At 38.1% G+C, this 16,737-nt stretch overlaps 1 protein-coding gene across 1 annotated transcript in view; it reads right to left on the bottom strand.

The window, feature by feature from the left end:
• The window catches only part of LOC135461897 (zinc finger C3H1 domain-containing protein-like), a 37,566-nt gene extending 21,131 nt beyond the window's left edge, over positions 1–16,435 (bottom strand). Inside the window, exons 1-13 of the mRNA XM_064739179.1 lie at positions 15,932–16,435; positions 14,196–14,557; positions 12,869–13,136; positions 10,547–10,899; positions 9,494–9,614; positions 9,036–9,118; positions 8,133–8,444; positions 6,977–7,105; positions 6,197–6,358; positions 5,269–5,435; positions 4,107–4,281; positions 2,990–3,172; positions 534–977 (exon numbers count right to left, since the gene is read on the bottom strand). Of these exons, the coding sequence (XP_064595249.1) occupies positions 534–977; positions 2,990–3,172; positions 4,107–4,281; positions 5,269–5,435; positions 6,197–6,358; positions 6,977–7,105; positions 8,133–8,444; positions 9,036–9,118; positions 9,494–9,614; positions 10,547–10,899; positions 12,869–13,136; positions 14,196–14,557; positions 15,932–16,352 (3,180 nt within the window). The 5' untranslated portion in view covers positions 16,353–16,435. The remainder of the gene's footprint in view (positions 1–533; positions 978–2,989; positions 3,173–4,106; positions 4,282–5,268; positions 5,436–6,196; positions 6,359–6,976; positions 7,106–8,132; positions 8,445–9,035; positions 9,119–9,493; positions 9,615–10,546; positions 10,900–12,868; positions 13,137–14,195; positions 14,558–15,931) is intronic.
• Positions 16,436–16,737: the final 302 nt, after the last annotated feature.

Genomic DNA, 16,737 nt, shown 5'->3' with positions numbered 1-16,737 from the left:
TATATGTAAGTACATACAATGACAACTATAAATATAAGGGTGACGGCTCAATGGCAACATTTAATCACTTCCCTGGATACAGGCATGCACATGTAAGAGTGTAACTCAGGCTTCTGGGATCATTTTTTTATTAAAAAAACTGTCTAAACCTTATGGTAAATGACTAAACCAATTTTGGTTATTACTTTTGGTGCTAAAACTTAAATTTTTCAGTAAGATATGTTCTGAGCAAGTAACAATCAGCATTCCTTGGTTATTTTGTGCATCTGCCTAAATTTATCTGCCTTCAATAATACTTAAACACAATTACATGCATATATAATACTCATATTTAAAATTCATATTCTGAAAAAGAACTGAATATTAATTCTGGAATAAAAATCTTCAGCGGCAATTCTGTTTTTCACCTCTGGTGGAACATTTTCATTTTGTACTTCAAGATAATACACAGGAATGTTGGACTTTTGATAGAGATTCCTATGCCAGGAAAATTTTCATTTTATTATTAAACAATATTTTTTCACAGAACGTACCTCTAACTGCTGTAGATTCTGACGTTGCTGTCCATCAGGTAAACTGAAGACAACCCCTTTTCTTTTGGCTGTGGGCTGTTTCTCATCCTTATTGGAATCCTTATCATGTGCTGCTATGTTTGGCTTAGTGCTAATGTTCAGATCCAGTAGGGACCGTCTTCTTTTGACTGGATTTTCACCGTCTTCAGACAAAACAGTATTCTCTACACCTCCTAATGAAATTTTGTCCAAACTGGGAATGACTATTCTCTTATCATATCGGGCATCATCAGAGTCTGTATTTTGGCGCGATGTATCTTGTTTTATTTGAATCTCTTTTAAGGCTTTAATTTTCTTCGCATATTCTTGCTCCAGCTCTTGCAGTCGGGTTTTCTCTTTAGCTATTTCGTGCACAGATCTCTTTGTCACTGGGCTAGAAACTTCCTTCACTTTCTTTAATGAAGCCTGGATAGAAAAGCACATAAGAATGAATTCCAGATAAATTCACAGAGAAGATGCCAAATAAAATTTGTTTCCATCAACAGAATCTTAAAATAAACTACATATATTACAAAATTTCATTTTAATACCTGTAGCCTTACAAATATGTGTACGGCTTAACATCAGATAAATTTTTTTTTACAGCACTGGGCATTTGTAAATCACCTTTTAAATACCTAAAACAAAAACATGGGACAAAAAAAGCTTCCTATTTGTAATACAATAGTACTGTATTTCACTGCACAACATCCAAAATGTTAGCATGTGTATGTAAAACTGATGATTCAGAGGATATATATCAAAAGTTTAGCCTTTCGAAAATAAAATATTAAAACCTACAAAAGTAAGTGATGAACAATTGAGCAGAAAGAACTGATGTTTTTGTTTTTTTTCTTTTGTTAGACAGTCAAAATATAAAACTAGGTTCACATCAACTCCTCCAAGAAAAAGCAAAAATGAAAATCAAAACAAACCAGAACTGTCTGCAGTTTCATGGTTTCCAGGCAGTCTGCACAAATGTTTTCAACTTCAGTACAGAAGAGTTTGCAACAAGACAATAAATGTAACAGTCATTCAGCAACACAGAGGTGCAGGTATATTTAAGGGTCTTTGTTGTGTAGCCCAATACCACTGAACCTTTTTTGGTACCTTATTTCACTTCCTCTGCAGAGGTCATGTGTTTAAGACCAATCACCAGCAGTTTAGACCATGCTGCATATGTATGACGTCGCTTCTTTTTGTCTTTTGTGACGTGGACATGTAAAAGTTTACTGTACACATATTATGGCGTCATACCGCTGAGTCCAGATTGCAACTTCTTGAAAAAAATATTTCTTTTTAAACATCATGGCATCTGGGTGCAAAATATAAAAAATGTAAAAACAAAAGTGATATCTATCAACTGTGTGACAAAACTCTTTGATCACTGACGGAATTTCTGATAGTTCACGTCTATATAAATCATAAATATAAAACAACATGAAATGATATTGTCCGGGGAGGTAAATATACCGGCCAGTGTGCTGTGTGACACACTTGATGCTGTTTGAAAGGCTATCTCTATTTAATATGTATATTTGCACACGACCCGCAACTAAAGGCGGGGTAAAATACGATACACAGTCTGCTGTGGGAAGTTAACTAGGCAGTTCAAGAGCTCGTAATTGTCCAGTTAGCTTGGATGGACTTAATATTTCTATGTCTAAAATACGGTGATGCCATTTTAACAATTACAACCACATACCCCAGAAAGTTCACACACTGGGTTACAGTTTGGTGCAAACTATAAATTTCTAGCTCTCATGCTTTTTCAATTTGCAGACCACTGGGTCATAAGATTTTTTTTTTTTGTACTTTTTTTCTGAAAAAGTTGCAAATACATGTTAAAAAAAAATTTAGCACACTGGTTATCGTTATGTTGAATGGCTTAAAAATTGAAAGAGTGCTCAGTGAGTGGAACATTTTAAAGACATATCCTCTGGCTGGCAACAACAGCACTGTACTGTTATTTTTAATGTTGAACATGCTCATCATGAATTCAGAAACAGAGACATTGTCTTAATCAGTACGTACATTTATAGAATAATAAAAGGAAATAAGCATTACAACATGATGTGTTGTTGGTCTGACTCTCTTGTGTGGACCGTAATACACTTTTCATGAAGTCATATATTCGACCAATGGTGAAGTTCCAACATTTCTAACCCATTTTAGTGCTTTCTAAAAACTTCAATTGGAACGCTGAGAAGATCAATGATAATATTCATGAAAATTTTGATGCCAAATTTCAAACAGCAGTTTTCTGAAAAAAACAAAAACAAGAAGCACAGTCCGAAAAGAATAATTTCAATATTCTGAGCAAGAGCAACAGACCACCACCTCTCAACCTGAAAGCCTAATGAATGGGGAAACACTGTGCTTTTCTTGGTGCTTAGCACCTACAATGTACTTGTATGTAACAGTACCTGCATGCCTACCTGCTTGCTATTTTTGTGGGTGTCCAGGCTGTTTGTTTTCCGTTTGACAGCCTTTCTGTTGATGAGCTGCACTGGGAGTTTGTAGGTTTTTCCAAACACGCTAATTCCTCGTTCTCGAGTTTGCTCTTCTAGCAGTCTGTAGCTGCTCACTTTCTTCTTCACTCGCTTTCTCACTTCCCTAACCTACAAACAACAAATTGGAAAACAGATTTTTTTAACACATGTTTACAGTGTTTACAGCGGTTATAGCACAGAAAACCAACAAATGAGAATCGTGGAATTCATTAAATATGCAAACTTTTAATATGGATTGGGCTGGTTTTTAACTTCATCTGAGGTTTCCTGCACTCAGTGTAACTTGTGAAATTCAGGAGTCCTCTCTGATTAGTTATCAAGACATGAGCAAACCTGGCCCATGCTCCCTTCTCTGATTAGTTATCAAGACATGAGCAAACCTGGCCCGTGGTCCCTTCTCTGATAAGTTATCAACGCATGAGCAAACCTGGCCCATGGTCACATAGAGAAAACAACTGCTAAAAAAGGAGGCATAAAAAGTTATAAATCCAACTTATTAATAAAGAGTTCCTTGAAATAATAAACAATATGTGGCCTTAAATGTTTGAATCCAAAATTTTGCTGTTACACAAGTATGATAGCATGATGATTATGGGAGGGGGGATTGAAGCTAAGGGAGACCACCACATCAATCCACCCATAGACTAGCCCAAGTTACCACACATACATGTAAAGGTAGAAGATTGGGATATTTGAAAATAGTTAAAAATCAAATCCAGAAATTCATTCATGTCAATGTCTGAACGGAGACACATTGGTTTATGAACGTTTTACTTTAAATTTCAACCTTGTTTCCATAATATCGTGAGTGCCTAAAATATATATTTTGCATATATATTGCAGGTATGTTTTTCATACTGCTAAAATAGCTAAACACTAATTATAAATATGTTAACGCTGCCTTCTTTTTAACTTTAAGCACTTTATTATGCATATTAAGATTTCCACTGGTCCACTCGCTGACCTAGCTTTCATACTTTCCACCTTACCGACTAAATACACAGCAATACTTAACCTAACTATGACAGTAATGAAGAAATACCTGAGCTTTGGCTTTCTCTGCATGTTTACTACAACTCAGAACAATTTTCTGAAGGGTTGCCAAATGCTCCTGGAGTTTTTTCAATCGCTCTGCAGCTAGTCGTTGGTTGTTCTGGTACTTGCTGGACTGGTCTATCAACATCTTTAGTACAGCCTGTTCCTTTAATGTATCCTTTCTGAAATACAAATGATGATCATTGTTACAACATACAATACCATATTTCACAAAGCTTTGAGCCGATTATTCTTCTAAGTGTATCCACTGATTCTTTGTGTCTGGTTGTGATTCTTGGTCATTGGACACTGCCCCAGGTACACACATGTGACAAACCCAATAAACACCCTCACGCTTCACTGACCAATAAAATGTTAGCTCTAGATCTATCTCTACATATCTACAACCAGAATGGCTGTTTCACTTATGGTCTGCAAGATTAAGTCGTGCCAAAACAGGCAGATCAAGGTCAGACGGTAATTATTTATGCCATAGCAGAATATAGATGATGTCCATCCACCTCTAGCAACTTTTGCAAAAAAGTTATACTGGCCAAGTGAAATGAAAAGATGTTATAAAACTATAAAAATCATAAGTGCGAGATTCTAATGTGCTATACCTTTTTCAATCTTAATTTTAGAAATGTGAGATCTTGGACATCAATTTTGTGGCAGATACCATCAGTTACATTTATGTGTGCCATGAAGTGTTGGGTATTACCAACCCTATACACTGATGTATCCAAGTAAGTGCGATCAGTGTTGTAGCCCGGACACAAAGCCTTACCAATTTATATAGCAGGTATACAGAGGAAATTATCAACTAATCTAATTAGCATGGACACCAGAGATATCAACAAATGTATGACCTGACACATCAACACCTCTGTATCCATGAAGTCATACTTAATTATCGAGCAAATACAGAGAAGCTGGCAACTACCCAAAAGAATAACACTCTGCTACACACTGCTTCCCTTAATTTTAATATGCTTATGCACAAAACATGGGTCCATAGCATGTGAAGTGTGGAATGTCTTGTATCCCAGATAAGAGGCAATGGATGGATGGATGGGTGTTATTACCTATAAAGATGACCTGCGGTAGTGCGGGTGTATAAAAACGTAATATGACATAAAGAATTTCAGTTATATGTGAACATGCCTTACCTGAGATTAACAAGATCCTCCTCCATTTGTCTAACAGACATCTGACTCGTCACGGCATCCTCTGACACCTCCTCTCCTGCAGCTGGCTGTGGGGAGACCCGTACAAGCGAGTGTTCCTTTACTGCAGCAGGCTGTAGGCAGACCTCTTCGAGAGACTGACTGGTTTGCTGAGGGTAAATAAGCAAATAAGACAGTAAATGACACTTTGTGTCCGGGCTACAACACTTTGGTGCCAGAAACACCTTAGTGCTCATATAAAAAGACTATGATGAGAACATTCAGTAGAATGAATTTGATTTAATGAATTTTCTCATATTTTTGATCAAGGTCTGCAATGCGAGATGTGTTGCTGGGATACAGAAATTGTCACAACAGCAAGACACACCAGCTTGATCATCCTTCATCTCCTGACAAGCACTGTTAAATACCTGGGCGATGATACATGTAGTTGTGTGCAACTGTTAACATGAAACCTGAAACCTGAAACCTGAAGTGATTCTGGGGTCAAGTCCACAAAGTCAGTTTTGACTGGGGTCAAAATTTGAAATGTGGTTGAAGACTTTCGACAAACTGAGCTGTTATGTTCATTTATTTGATTGGTGTTTTACACTGTACTCAAGAATATTTCACTTATCCGACAATGACCAGCTTTATGATGGGAGGAAAAATGCAGGTTGCCAGCAGACCTTCCCACGTACCGCCTGAGAGGAAGCCATCATGAGCTGTACTTGAAATCACAGTGATCACATTGGTTGGAGGCTCCAGGGTTACTGTGCCGCGCTGGGGTGCTAACCCCTTCAGCCATGGAGGCCCCTAGGTGTTGTGTTAAGATAATGCTCTTAAAATATCGTCTTAGATGATGCGTTACTTCTTGCGTTATATAATTCCAAGCAAAAGTTGAAATGAAGAACAGATTCATTGTGAATACCTTCTGCTGGTCAACAGACTTGCGCACTTGTTTGAGGAAGGAGTCAATACCACTGAGCATATTTGGAGGTGTTTGGAGCAATGGCTGTGGAGTCAATGACTCCTTGTCAGACTCATCAGAAGATTCCCCCAGCTTTATCACCACAGGTTTATGGATAGGCAGCTGTAGCAGTAAAAATAACACAGTGTAATGTTTTATGTTGCACTCTTTGTCTCACACAAAACATCTAAAAGATAGTTTACCACTTATAAGTTCATTCGAAACATTTTATTGTTCTGCAATGTCACGCTCAAGAATATTCAAAATACAGATACAACGGCCTTTAAAACAGAACAAATAATAAAATTTTGCCCTCAAGAAGAGGAAAAATGAATGCTTGTAAAATATTACTTTTAGTGCTGACACACAATTTTCTAGTAGGTTATCATATTACCTTCCTAACAAACCTCAGCCTCTTTCTGAGATCAACAGAACTCTAAGAATCAGTCAAATGTGCAACTTAGTCATGCATGTCATGGCCGAAATTTTAAGTCATTTATACTGTAATTTTTGTTAATTTGTTAATTTTTCAGACGTAACAACTTTTGCTACCTCTGATTCACTAAAAAGCCTTGCTATATCGCACCTCTCTATTACACAAAATTACCTGAACCACATAAAACGCCCCAAATATTACTGCTGTATGCAAGCAAGCGCTAGACATTTCTGTTTCTCAGCGACAACCCTTAACTTTGTAATTATTATAAGGTGGTTACTATAACTATTTCACAGAGAATTTACTTGGAATGGTCGTATTATGGTTGGGGTACGCCTCCTTTTCTCTCTGACAGCAACCTTCTTCTCTGATGACACTGTGCTAGGAGGTGGGACTGGAGAGCTACTGGAAGACTTACAGGCAGTGTTGCCTCTCTGAAATGAAACAGAACAGCAGCATGTGAAGATATACAATGTTGCCACTCTGAAACAGAACAGCAGCACCTGAAGATATACAGTGTTGCCACTATGAAACAGAACAGCAGCACCTGAAGATACACAGTGTTGCTACTCTGAAACAGAAAAGCAGCACCTGAAGATACACAGTGATGCTACTCTAAAACAGAACAGCAGCACCTGAAGATATACAGTGTTGCTACTCTGAAACAGAACAGCAGCACCTGAAGATATACAGTGTTGCTACTCTGAAACAGAACAGCAGCAGTGATTTACAGGACAACTGAAAGTCTGATTTGCATATTATTAAAGGTAGAAAAAAAGACACTAAGCAATGCAGTGTTACAGCCATGTTAATATAGATGCTTTCAATAAATTTTGGCTGAGTCGTTTGACATCATAATACATAAAATTTTCGAGCAACATTGCTAACGATGGGATATGATGTCATGACTATTGTGATGTTGAGATATGCACAAACAGAACACCGCACAGAATGTTACGTCATTACACATGACATCAACTGAACACAAGGGGACTTACTGGACATGTCTGTCAAGTTACATTTACAATTTATAAACAAGTAAATGTTAATGATATCTAGTATGAAGTGGAAAGTTAAAATTTCTTTTTAACTTAAATTTAAATTTTTAAAAAGGATCTCAAAACAAAGATTAAGGTTTTAATGAAAATGAAGAAAGTTTCCATTTCCAGTTTTGAGGCATATTTTATATCTCTGCACTTTCCCTCTATTTCATCCCTATTTTTCATCACAGGTTGCAAATTTTTCGAAAATGACGTCAATGACGAACTTAGTTGTCACAATTGCAAGCTGTTTAATTTTCGGCCTAACCACTGGGGCCTTTGGAATACTTAAGTTTACAGCCACGTTTACACTTGAAAGAAAGCTAAGAAGCTTTTTTTGTACCTTAATATGTTAGGGCAGATCCTAAACTGCAAGACATAAAAACCCAATGTCTCATGCATGGTTAATTCCTGGACAAACCTCTGGTGTTGTGTTCCTCCTCTTCACAGCCAGGGACTGGAGCAGTTGTTCTCTAAGCAGCAACTCCTCATCCATATCCTCCTCCTCCTCTTGTTCCAGGGGTCTGGAGGGGTCCGTGTCAGGGCTGGGGTCCTCTGGTAGAGGGGGAGGGGCAGGAGGAGTGGGCGGTGGAATGTCTATCGGGGGTGGAGGAGGAGGTTCATCTGGGGGCAAGGGAGGAACCCAGCTACCCATAGGCTTCATAGGCCACTCTGACAAGACCTGGACTGGGCCAAGGCCAGGCATCGGGTAAAAGTCCATCCCAGGAAAAGCCTGTGGGGGAGCATGGTATTTCTGACATGCTTATGTGATCCCATAGCTATGTAGATGCATGTGTGTCATCTCAAGCATATAGTCATACTCAATAATACTAATAATACTCTCACTATAATGCTGGCCGCCGTCGTATAAGTCAAATATTCTTTAGTACGGCGTAAAACGCCAATCACATAAATCAAATAATGCATATAATCTGAATGTTAAACGTGACACATCTTTTATTACTCTTATAATAAAAGATGAAAGATGAATCCATTTGTTTTAAACTGTTTTAAGAATTTTTGCCAAGCTTAGCAATCAGAACAGGTGAATCAAAACTCACATAAATCACATCTCTCTGAGTTTAGAAATAACACTCTAGAACTTATATTTCCTTGTATTAAATATGTCATTTTAGTCCACCAAATGAATAATCACGAGTTTAGTTAAAATTGAAAATTATATCAAAATAATCTACTACTCCAGTAACATGGATTCTTCACATATTGTACTCAGTACAATGAATCCTACATGTTTTCAAGGCAAGGCACCAATATTTTTACTTTTCTTGATTTCACAGTTGTAATGCATTAAACAAATACGTACAGTGTTTTGGAGCTGGAGTGGCATTGTGTTCATGAAAGAAATGTCGTCTTGGTCAAACTGGAATCCTTCGATGGTGGGTAAGGCTAAAAGAAACAGGGCCATTCCTCACGGGTTTGTTTACAATAAGGCAATTAATCATATTTATTCAAAATCTTAACTCTTGATAAAGCTTCTCTTTCTGGCAGATCTGGTATTTAAGCCATTCAAGAAACAGAAAACTCAGTCAACACTTCACAAACTTTGAAATTTGCATTTATACTTGTTAATCAGTTTCTGTACACCTGACTAATTAAATCATTAATAACACTTCTCCTTAGATTATTTCAATCCCCAGATGTCTCTGTGTTATTGATAAACTGTTAACCTATATTCAAGATTGAATATAAATACCTGCAGCTAATTTATATGGAATATCCCCTACTGTTTGTTTTAATACAATGAGCGCAGGAACAACGTACATGTACTTGGTGAATCACTATCAATTTCCATGGCAACCTCTTCATAATTGTCTTCCATCTTCTGTGAGATTTTTGATTCTCCTCGACTGGATTTCCGTGCTGATGATACCTTAGCTGGAGACTACAACAGAGAGTAAGCAATAGCAATTTATTTATTTATTTTCTTGGTGTTTATCACTTTTAATGAGTAAAAGTTATATGACAGGTCAGTTTTATGGAAGAGGATTTAATGGAATTTAAACCTACAGAACAAGTGTATTCACACTATAACCAGACTATAACCAGACGGTATTATTATTTCACATCAGAGAGGCTACCTTAAAATAATAAGTAGACTGTCTTCCAACAATTCCATTCATAAACATACATACATGTGCATCTCTTAAGCCCTATACACAAGTCCAGCTCATGCTGGCTTCCTCTCCGGCCGTAAGTGGGAAGGTCTGCCAGCAACCTGTGGATGGTTGTGGGTTTCCCCTGGGCTCTGCCCGGTTTCCACCCACCATAATGCTGGCCGCCGTCGTATAAGTGCAATATTCTTGAGTACGGCGTAAAACACCAATCAAATAAATAAATCAAATAAATAAGCCTTATACAGCAAATCTCCATTTGATCAATGTTTATAGCCGTATTCAAGTATTTCTCATTTATATGACACTAGGCAGGTTTATTGCTGGAGGAAAAGGTAGTGCCGGGAGTAAACCAACAACCTTCGGCAGTTACCTGACAAACCTTCTGCTACATTCCCCAGCCAAAGTAGGGAAAACTGGATTCAACTACACGATCTCAATGGTTAAGGGCCTTACTAATAAAGTATAGAAACCCTACATAACCTACATAGACTACAACATATACGTCATTTGACAGTCGCATAAATAAATACTTCCTTCTTTTTTAAGAGTTATCATAGATAAACTGATGGACTATAAACCCTGCCCAACTTGCAAGATTAGGTGTAGGACTTGAGAAATCCAATGTGTCCACTTGACAAGTAACAATCACAATTTAAAGCTTTCTTGGGTTTCCCCCATAATGTCAAGACTGCAGACACACCCTATTTCTCCTGTCGGTACTGCTTCTTTCTCCCTTGACCAATTTCAGCAATCTCTCCACCTGTTCTTCCTGGTCACTCAGAGCCAAGATTTGCTGGATTTCCTCATGCGGTTTCATCTTCTCTGATTCCTGACTTTGCCTGGCTTCAAAGCGCCTTGGTCTTTCCTCTTTGTGAGCCTTCTCTGCCTGTCTGCGTTTTTCTTCTGCATCGCGTCGCCGTCGCTCCAATTCTCGCCGTCGTTCCAATTCTCGCTGACTACTGAAGGTACGGCGTAAGCGCTTCTGGCGTCCATAGCGATCCACTGTTTCATGGGGTGAGAAGAGCTTTCTGTCACGATTCATTTGAGAATGACCTTCAACAAGGAGAGAGGCATTAGTATAATACTGTGCCCAGCATATCTGACGTGTGAGTCTTAATGTAACATGCTTAACTAATGTGGTCTGAAGTCTCAATCTTTCACTCATTCAATATCAAACTCATGAAACACAAAAATGTGGGAAACCAAACAGGTAGAACACAGAGTAAAAAAAACACATGTAAACTTAGAAAAAGCACCAAGTATAACTTAATTAAAAAGCAATGCTGTGCTTATAAACTTTCTGGGCTAAATTTGACACTGAAAATGTTAACAGACTGTGATGGCATAACTAAAAAAAGGCCAGGAAAGCTAGATGACATTTATAGTTCCTGAAATTCAAGTTTAAAACCAAAGGAGATTCTTGTATACCCAGCTGATGAACCAAACTGTCACAGGCTGATACACACAAATTTCTCCTTTTTCTTTCTGCTGTAACTCGACACAATGAACATATTTATGGCTGGATTAGGCCTATTTTGTAAAATTGCTGTTATTGTGATCACACCAAAGCTATGTGTACATGCAAATGGTGAAAATTCCTGTTATTGTGATCACGCCCAAAACTATGTGTACATGTAAGTGGTGAAAATTCCTGTTATTGTGATCACGCCAAAACTATGGGCACATGTAAGTGGTGAAAATTCCTGTTATTGTGATCACGCCCAAAACTATGTGTACATGTAAGTGGTGAAACTTCCTCTTATTGTGATCACACCAGAATTATGGGTACATGTAAGTGGTGAAAATTCCTCTTATTGTGATCACACCAAAACTATGTGTACATGAAAGTGGTGAAAATTCCTGTAATTGTGATCACGCCAAAACTTATGTACATGTAAGTGGTGAAAATTCCTGTTATTGCGATCACACCAAAACTATGTGTACATGTAAGTGGTGAAACTTCCTCTTATTGTGATCACACCAAAACTATGTGTACATGTAAGTGGTGAAAATTCCTGTTATTGTGATCACGCCAAAATTATATGTACATGTAAGTGGCGAAAATTCATGTTACAGTGATCACACCAAAAACTATGTGTACATGTAAGTGATGAAAATTCCTGTTATTGTGATCACACCAAAACTATGTGTACATGAAAGTGGTGAAAATTCCTGTTTTTGCGATTACACCAAAACTATGTGTACATGTAAGTGGTGAAAATTCCTATTATTGCGATCACACCAAAACTATATGTACATGTAAGTGGTGAAAATTCCTGTTATTGCGATCACGCCAAAAACTATGTGTACATGTAAGTGGTAAAACTTCCTCTTATTGTGATCATGCCAAACCTTATATGTACATGTAAGTGGTGAAAATTCCTGTTATTGTGATCACGCCAAAACTATGTGTACATGTAAGTGGTGAAAATTCCTGTTATTGTGATCACACCAAAACTATGGGTACATGTAAGTGGTGAAAATTCCTGTTACAGTGATCACACCAAAACTATGTGTACATGTAAGTGGTGACCTTTTCACCAACACACACGTATTCAAGCCCTGGGCATGGAGTTAGGAAATTCTCATCAAGATTCTGAACTGTAAACTGACCACTGAACAGTAGGAAAGTGCATACATTTATATTCAACATTAGCGTTCTCCATGAAACAACAACAACAACAAAGTTTACAAAACGAGAAAGGCCAACTTGGTTTTTATAACCCTGTATTCTTTACTGGCTAGGATTTGGCAATACAGAACAGGAGCACAGGAGATCAGACTATTTCCTGGTTTGCCCACTATCATGACTGTCTTCATCAGTTCATCACTGTTTATGGCTTCGGCATCTCTGAGAATAATCCCAGTGGGTTTCTTCTGGAAATTTTCTTATTAGATATGGGTGTGCCACTTACATAAACAGGCTGCAGTTACACGTTCAGCATAATAATGTCTTAAATTGGCAATTTTTTTCATGTGTGGATTGTGTGAGGATTTAAATAAATCTTAACCATGCTCTAACCTTTGCTGTGTGATGGTCTACCACTGGAGGCACGTCTCTTCATGGGGCTGCTGGGTTTGGAGTCCCGTTTTGAACTCCTCCTTTTGGAGCTAGTGGAGGCCTCTGTGGATGTGTGGGGGCCATTGGTGCTAGGTGGCTGCTGGACGGCAGTCTCTATGTTACTGGTTTCCAATGACTTTTTGGCATTAGCTGATACAACAGACTCAAGGGCTAGTTTACGTAGTTCAAGAGCATCAAGGTCATCATCATCAAGAAATGTTTCAGCAGCCTACAAAACAAGGATGAAAAATGATTTACTATCACTGTTCCTTTTTGCAACATAAAGTACCCTGCTTTGTCATACTGAGCTGTAAGCTCCTGTTTAGCACATACCTTTATGACATGTATGAGCTGTAAGCTCCTGTTTAGCTTGTGACATGTATGAGCTGCAAGCTCCTGTTTAGTACATACCTTTATGACATGTATGAGCTGTAAGCTCCTGTTTAGTACATACCTTTGCGACATGTATGAGATGTAAGCTCCTGTTTAGCACATACCTTTATGACATGTATGAGCTGTAAGCTCCTGTTTAGCACATACCTTATGACAAGTATGCGCAACTGTTAGCAGTCCACAGAACTTTCAAACACATGTCTGATGAGGGAATTTCCAGTTGCTACAGGTAAGAAAGTCCTACTGTATCATGTGACATGTCAAAGATGTTAGGCAACTATTACAGATCACATTTCCTATACCATGGAGATGTGAAAAAAGTTCTATAAAAAGTCATTTACAGTTTTCAAATGATGGTGAAAATGAGGAGCTGGCTGTTTCTGAACTTGAGACCTTCCTTCAAGAAAAGAGGTGTCATTTGCGCCTCTGGTGCACGGTGAGAAAAGTGTTTGGTAAACTGATATTGACAAAGGTTGCCTCACATTTATCACAAATCACAGGATTAATTTATTTGATTGGTGTTTTAGGCCGTACTCTAGAATATTTCACTTATACGACGCTGCCAGCATTATAGTACGACGAAAACCCGTGGGAAACGCACAACCACATGATGAATAAATACGAATAAATGCGAAAAAATGCGAATAAATGCTCAACTGACAAAATGACCTCAAATGAGGTATAATACTGACAATCAAATATTGTGGGGATATCTACGTAATGATCTATGTATATATCACTATATCTGGTGATATATACATATACAGTAGGTCAGCTTTCAAACCTGATGTCTACTAAATACTAACACTCACAATGAGCTAATGTATTAATGAAAACTAAAGTGTGTATTGAGCTAATATTAAGCATACAGTGTATTTACCTTTGTCAGCCTTACCTGATTGCCAGTACTGTCAGGTGCTTGGTTCTGGTGTACACTGATCACACTGCTGTCCGCTCTCTCTGCCTCCACAGACATTACGCTTAGTACACTAGTATCTATGTTATCCTCAGTCACTTGTACCACTTGTGACTCCTCACTCAGCAGGCTTAAGTGAGAGACTCGAGCCTCCTGTCCAACTGTCTCTATCTCAATCATTGAGCTGTCCGTCTCACTCTTTTCCTCTTCTTTGCTTAACTTAGCCAACTGTGCCTGAATCTCTTTGTGTTTTCTCAACAGGTTCTCAAAGTCACTCCCTTCTTCTGTTGACACGGACCATGTGTCAGGCTTTGAGCATGATTTGACTCTTCTTTTCACAGCTGAGGACTCATGTTAAGGGCTATACTTTGCCTCACATGAACCCAAATACGACGACTATGAATATGATCTCTGCTTGATATACATGTATCGTTCTCAAAAATAATAAAGCCTATAAAGTAAGAAAGCAGAATAGATGTCATTTCTGCTTAGTAAATAAATTTAGGTAAACATGGTGAACTTAAAATGCACACAAATAAATACATTTTCTGTCTTTTCAGCAAAACTTTCCCTCAACATCCTTCAGTATGGTGGAAATCGAGTCAGAGTTTGCACTGAATTACTGTATTGTGACTTTCCAATTTTTCTAGCATTATTTTATATAATAATTTAAAGTAAAAATCATTGAATTAATGATTCAATTAATTACCTGCAGTACAATGTCGTAATTCATGGCTAAACAGAGCCCAAAGACATACATTTCCACTCAGGTAAGTCAGGTAAGTACATGAAAAGAAACGACAACCAAATATACAGCACATGTGCATCGATAATCTATCCCACAGGATGTTTTAAAAAAACGTAACTTTTTATTTTTGTGATGATGCACAACCAAGATGTCGCAGTTTTAAGTCAGCAAAATCATAATGAGACAATTTAAAGACCCACCATGTTATAGTTTTTTTATGATCAGACTTGAGTTAATCTATAACCCAAGAATATCTCAGTTTCCAGCCGTCCATTGTGCATGAAGAACGAGTGATGCAAAATTGCATTTTCACTTGCCCAAACTCATTGGCCTCGTAAGAATTTCTAACTTGAAGTTGATTTATAGGGTTAAACATCAGAAAAAAATGTCTGTGACTGTTTTCACCCTTCACACTAATAACTCAGGTTATATTATTTGTCGTCTTTTCTTTCAACGATATATCCGCTTGACATAATTTAGGGCAGGAGGCCAACATGGTGGAAAAAACATGCAAGAGTCAGCAAACTACAACTCGGAACAACAGGTAAATGACAAAAAACAAGGTTTCCATTTTACTATCAATATACATAAGATAAGGAAGCCATTTTAACGGAGCATTATGAGGGTTCAAAGGGAACTCACTTTCTGCCATTATGATTTATTTATCTGATTGGTGTTTTACGCCATACTCAAGAATATTTCACCTTTACGATGGCGGCCAGCATTATAGTGGGAGGAAACCGAGCAGAGCCCAGTGGAAACCTATGACCATCCACAGCTTGCCGACAGATCTTCCCATTTTTTTTTGCCATTATGAAGGATATTGAGAAAGTGAGATCTCCATCAAAGAAATGAGGTTATGGACACTGTTTATGTTATTTACCTGTGAGGTACTGGTATACATATTTGTGTTTTACGACATCTCTTCAAACTGCATTATTACATACATTATTTCAGGCAAGGATACATCTATCTACAACAGGTCGTCTATTTTCTATTTTTTTGCAGTCATTTTCTGCACTTTTTGTCCTGTTTCTTAGGTATTTAAACACCCTGGATCCTGGAGACTGCTCATGAGAACTGGATTGGGTGGGTACAGACACCACGGGAGGTGGGGCCCAGTACCCACCTTCCGTTAACGGCCGTAACACTGGCTCATGTGAACGTTGACCAGGTACGTTTTCCCAGACATTCGACGGAGGAGGCGTACTTATCCCGTGTCTGTGTCGGCGACGTCGGCCTGTGTAAGATTTTGACGATGTGCGTCCACTTTCAATTTTACTTCTCTCTCCATTTTTGGAGGAGGTGCCTTGGTTGGAACCAGTTTCTTCTTCCTCATCCTCAATTTCGCCCTCCTCTAACACTTCATTGTCTACTTGACTAGACATGGTTAAGGAAAATTATTTTCACAGAGGGATGAAATCATCATTTTTCCTTCATCATCACTGATTAGTGACCGATAAACGCGACATCCTGTGTACCACGATGCAGAAATGTCGAAAGACAATCTCGTTCAGGTATACACTAATATTACCTCCGTTGCAAAAGAGTTCTAACAGGCAAACACCTACATCTACAGATACATCTAGGCTTTAGATGCACCTGCATACCCAGTTTATTAAGCTCGGCTACTCTAAAAGTACCTGTATCTCTATCTAGGCACTCTAGACATGCTGCGAACTCCATATAGTCGAACAGTAAACACACTGCCACGTGTTTGTTTGGTGTAACCAAATGACTAGGCCTATTGGCTATATATTATGTGGGCTTACC

Source organism: Liolophura sinensis, chromosome 1, assembly GCF_032854445.1.
Source record: "Liolophura sinensis isolate JHLJ2023 chromosome 1, CUHK_Ljap_v2, whole genome shotgun sequence".
Taxonomy (NCBI): domain Eukaryota; kingdom Metazoa; phylum Mollusca; class Polyplacophora; order Chitonida; family Chitonidae; genus Liolophura; species Liolophura sinensis.
This window is presented reverse-complemented; position numbering and strand designations above follow the sequence as displayed.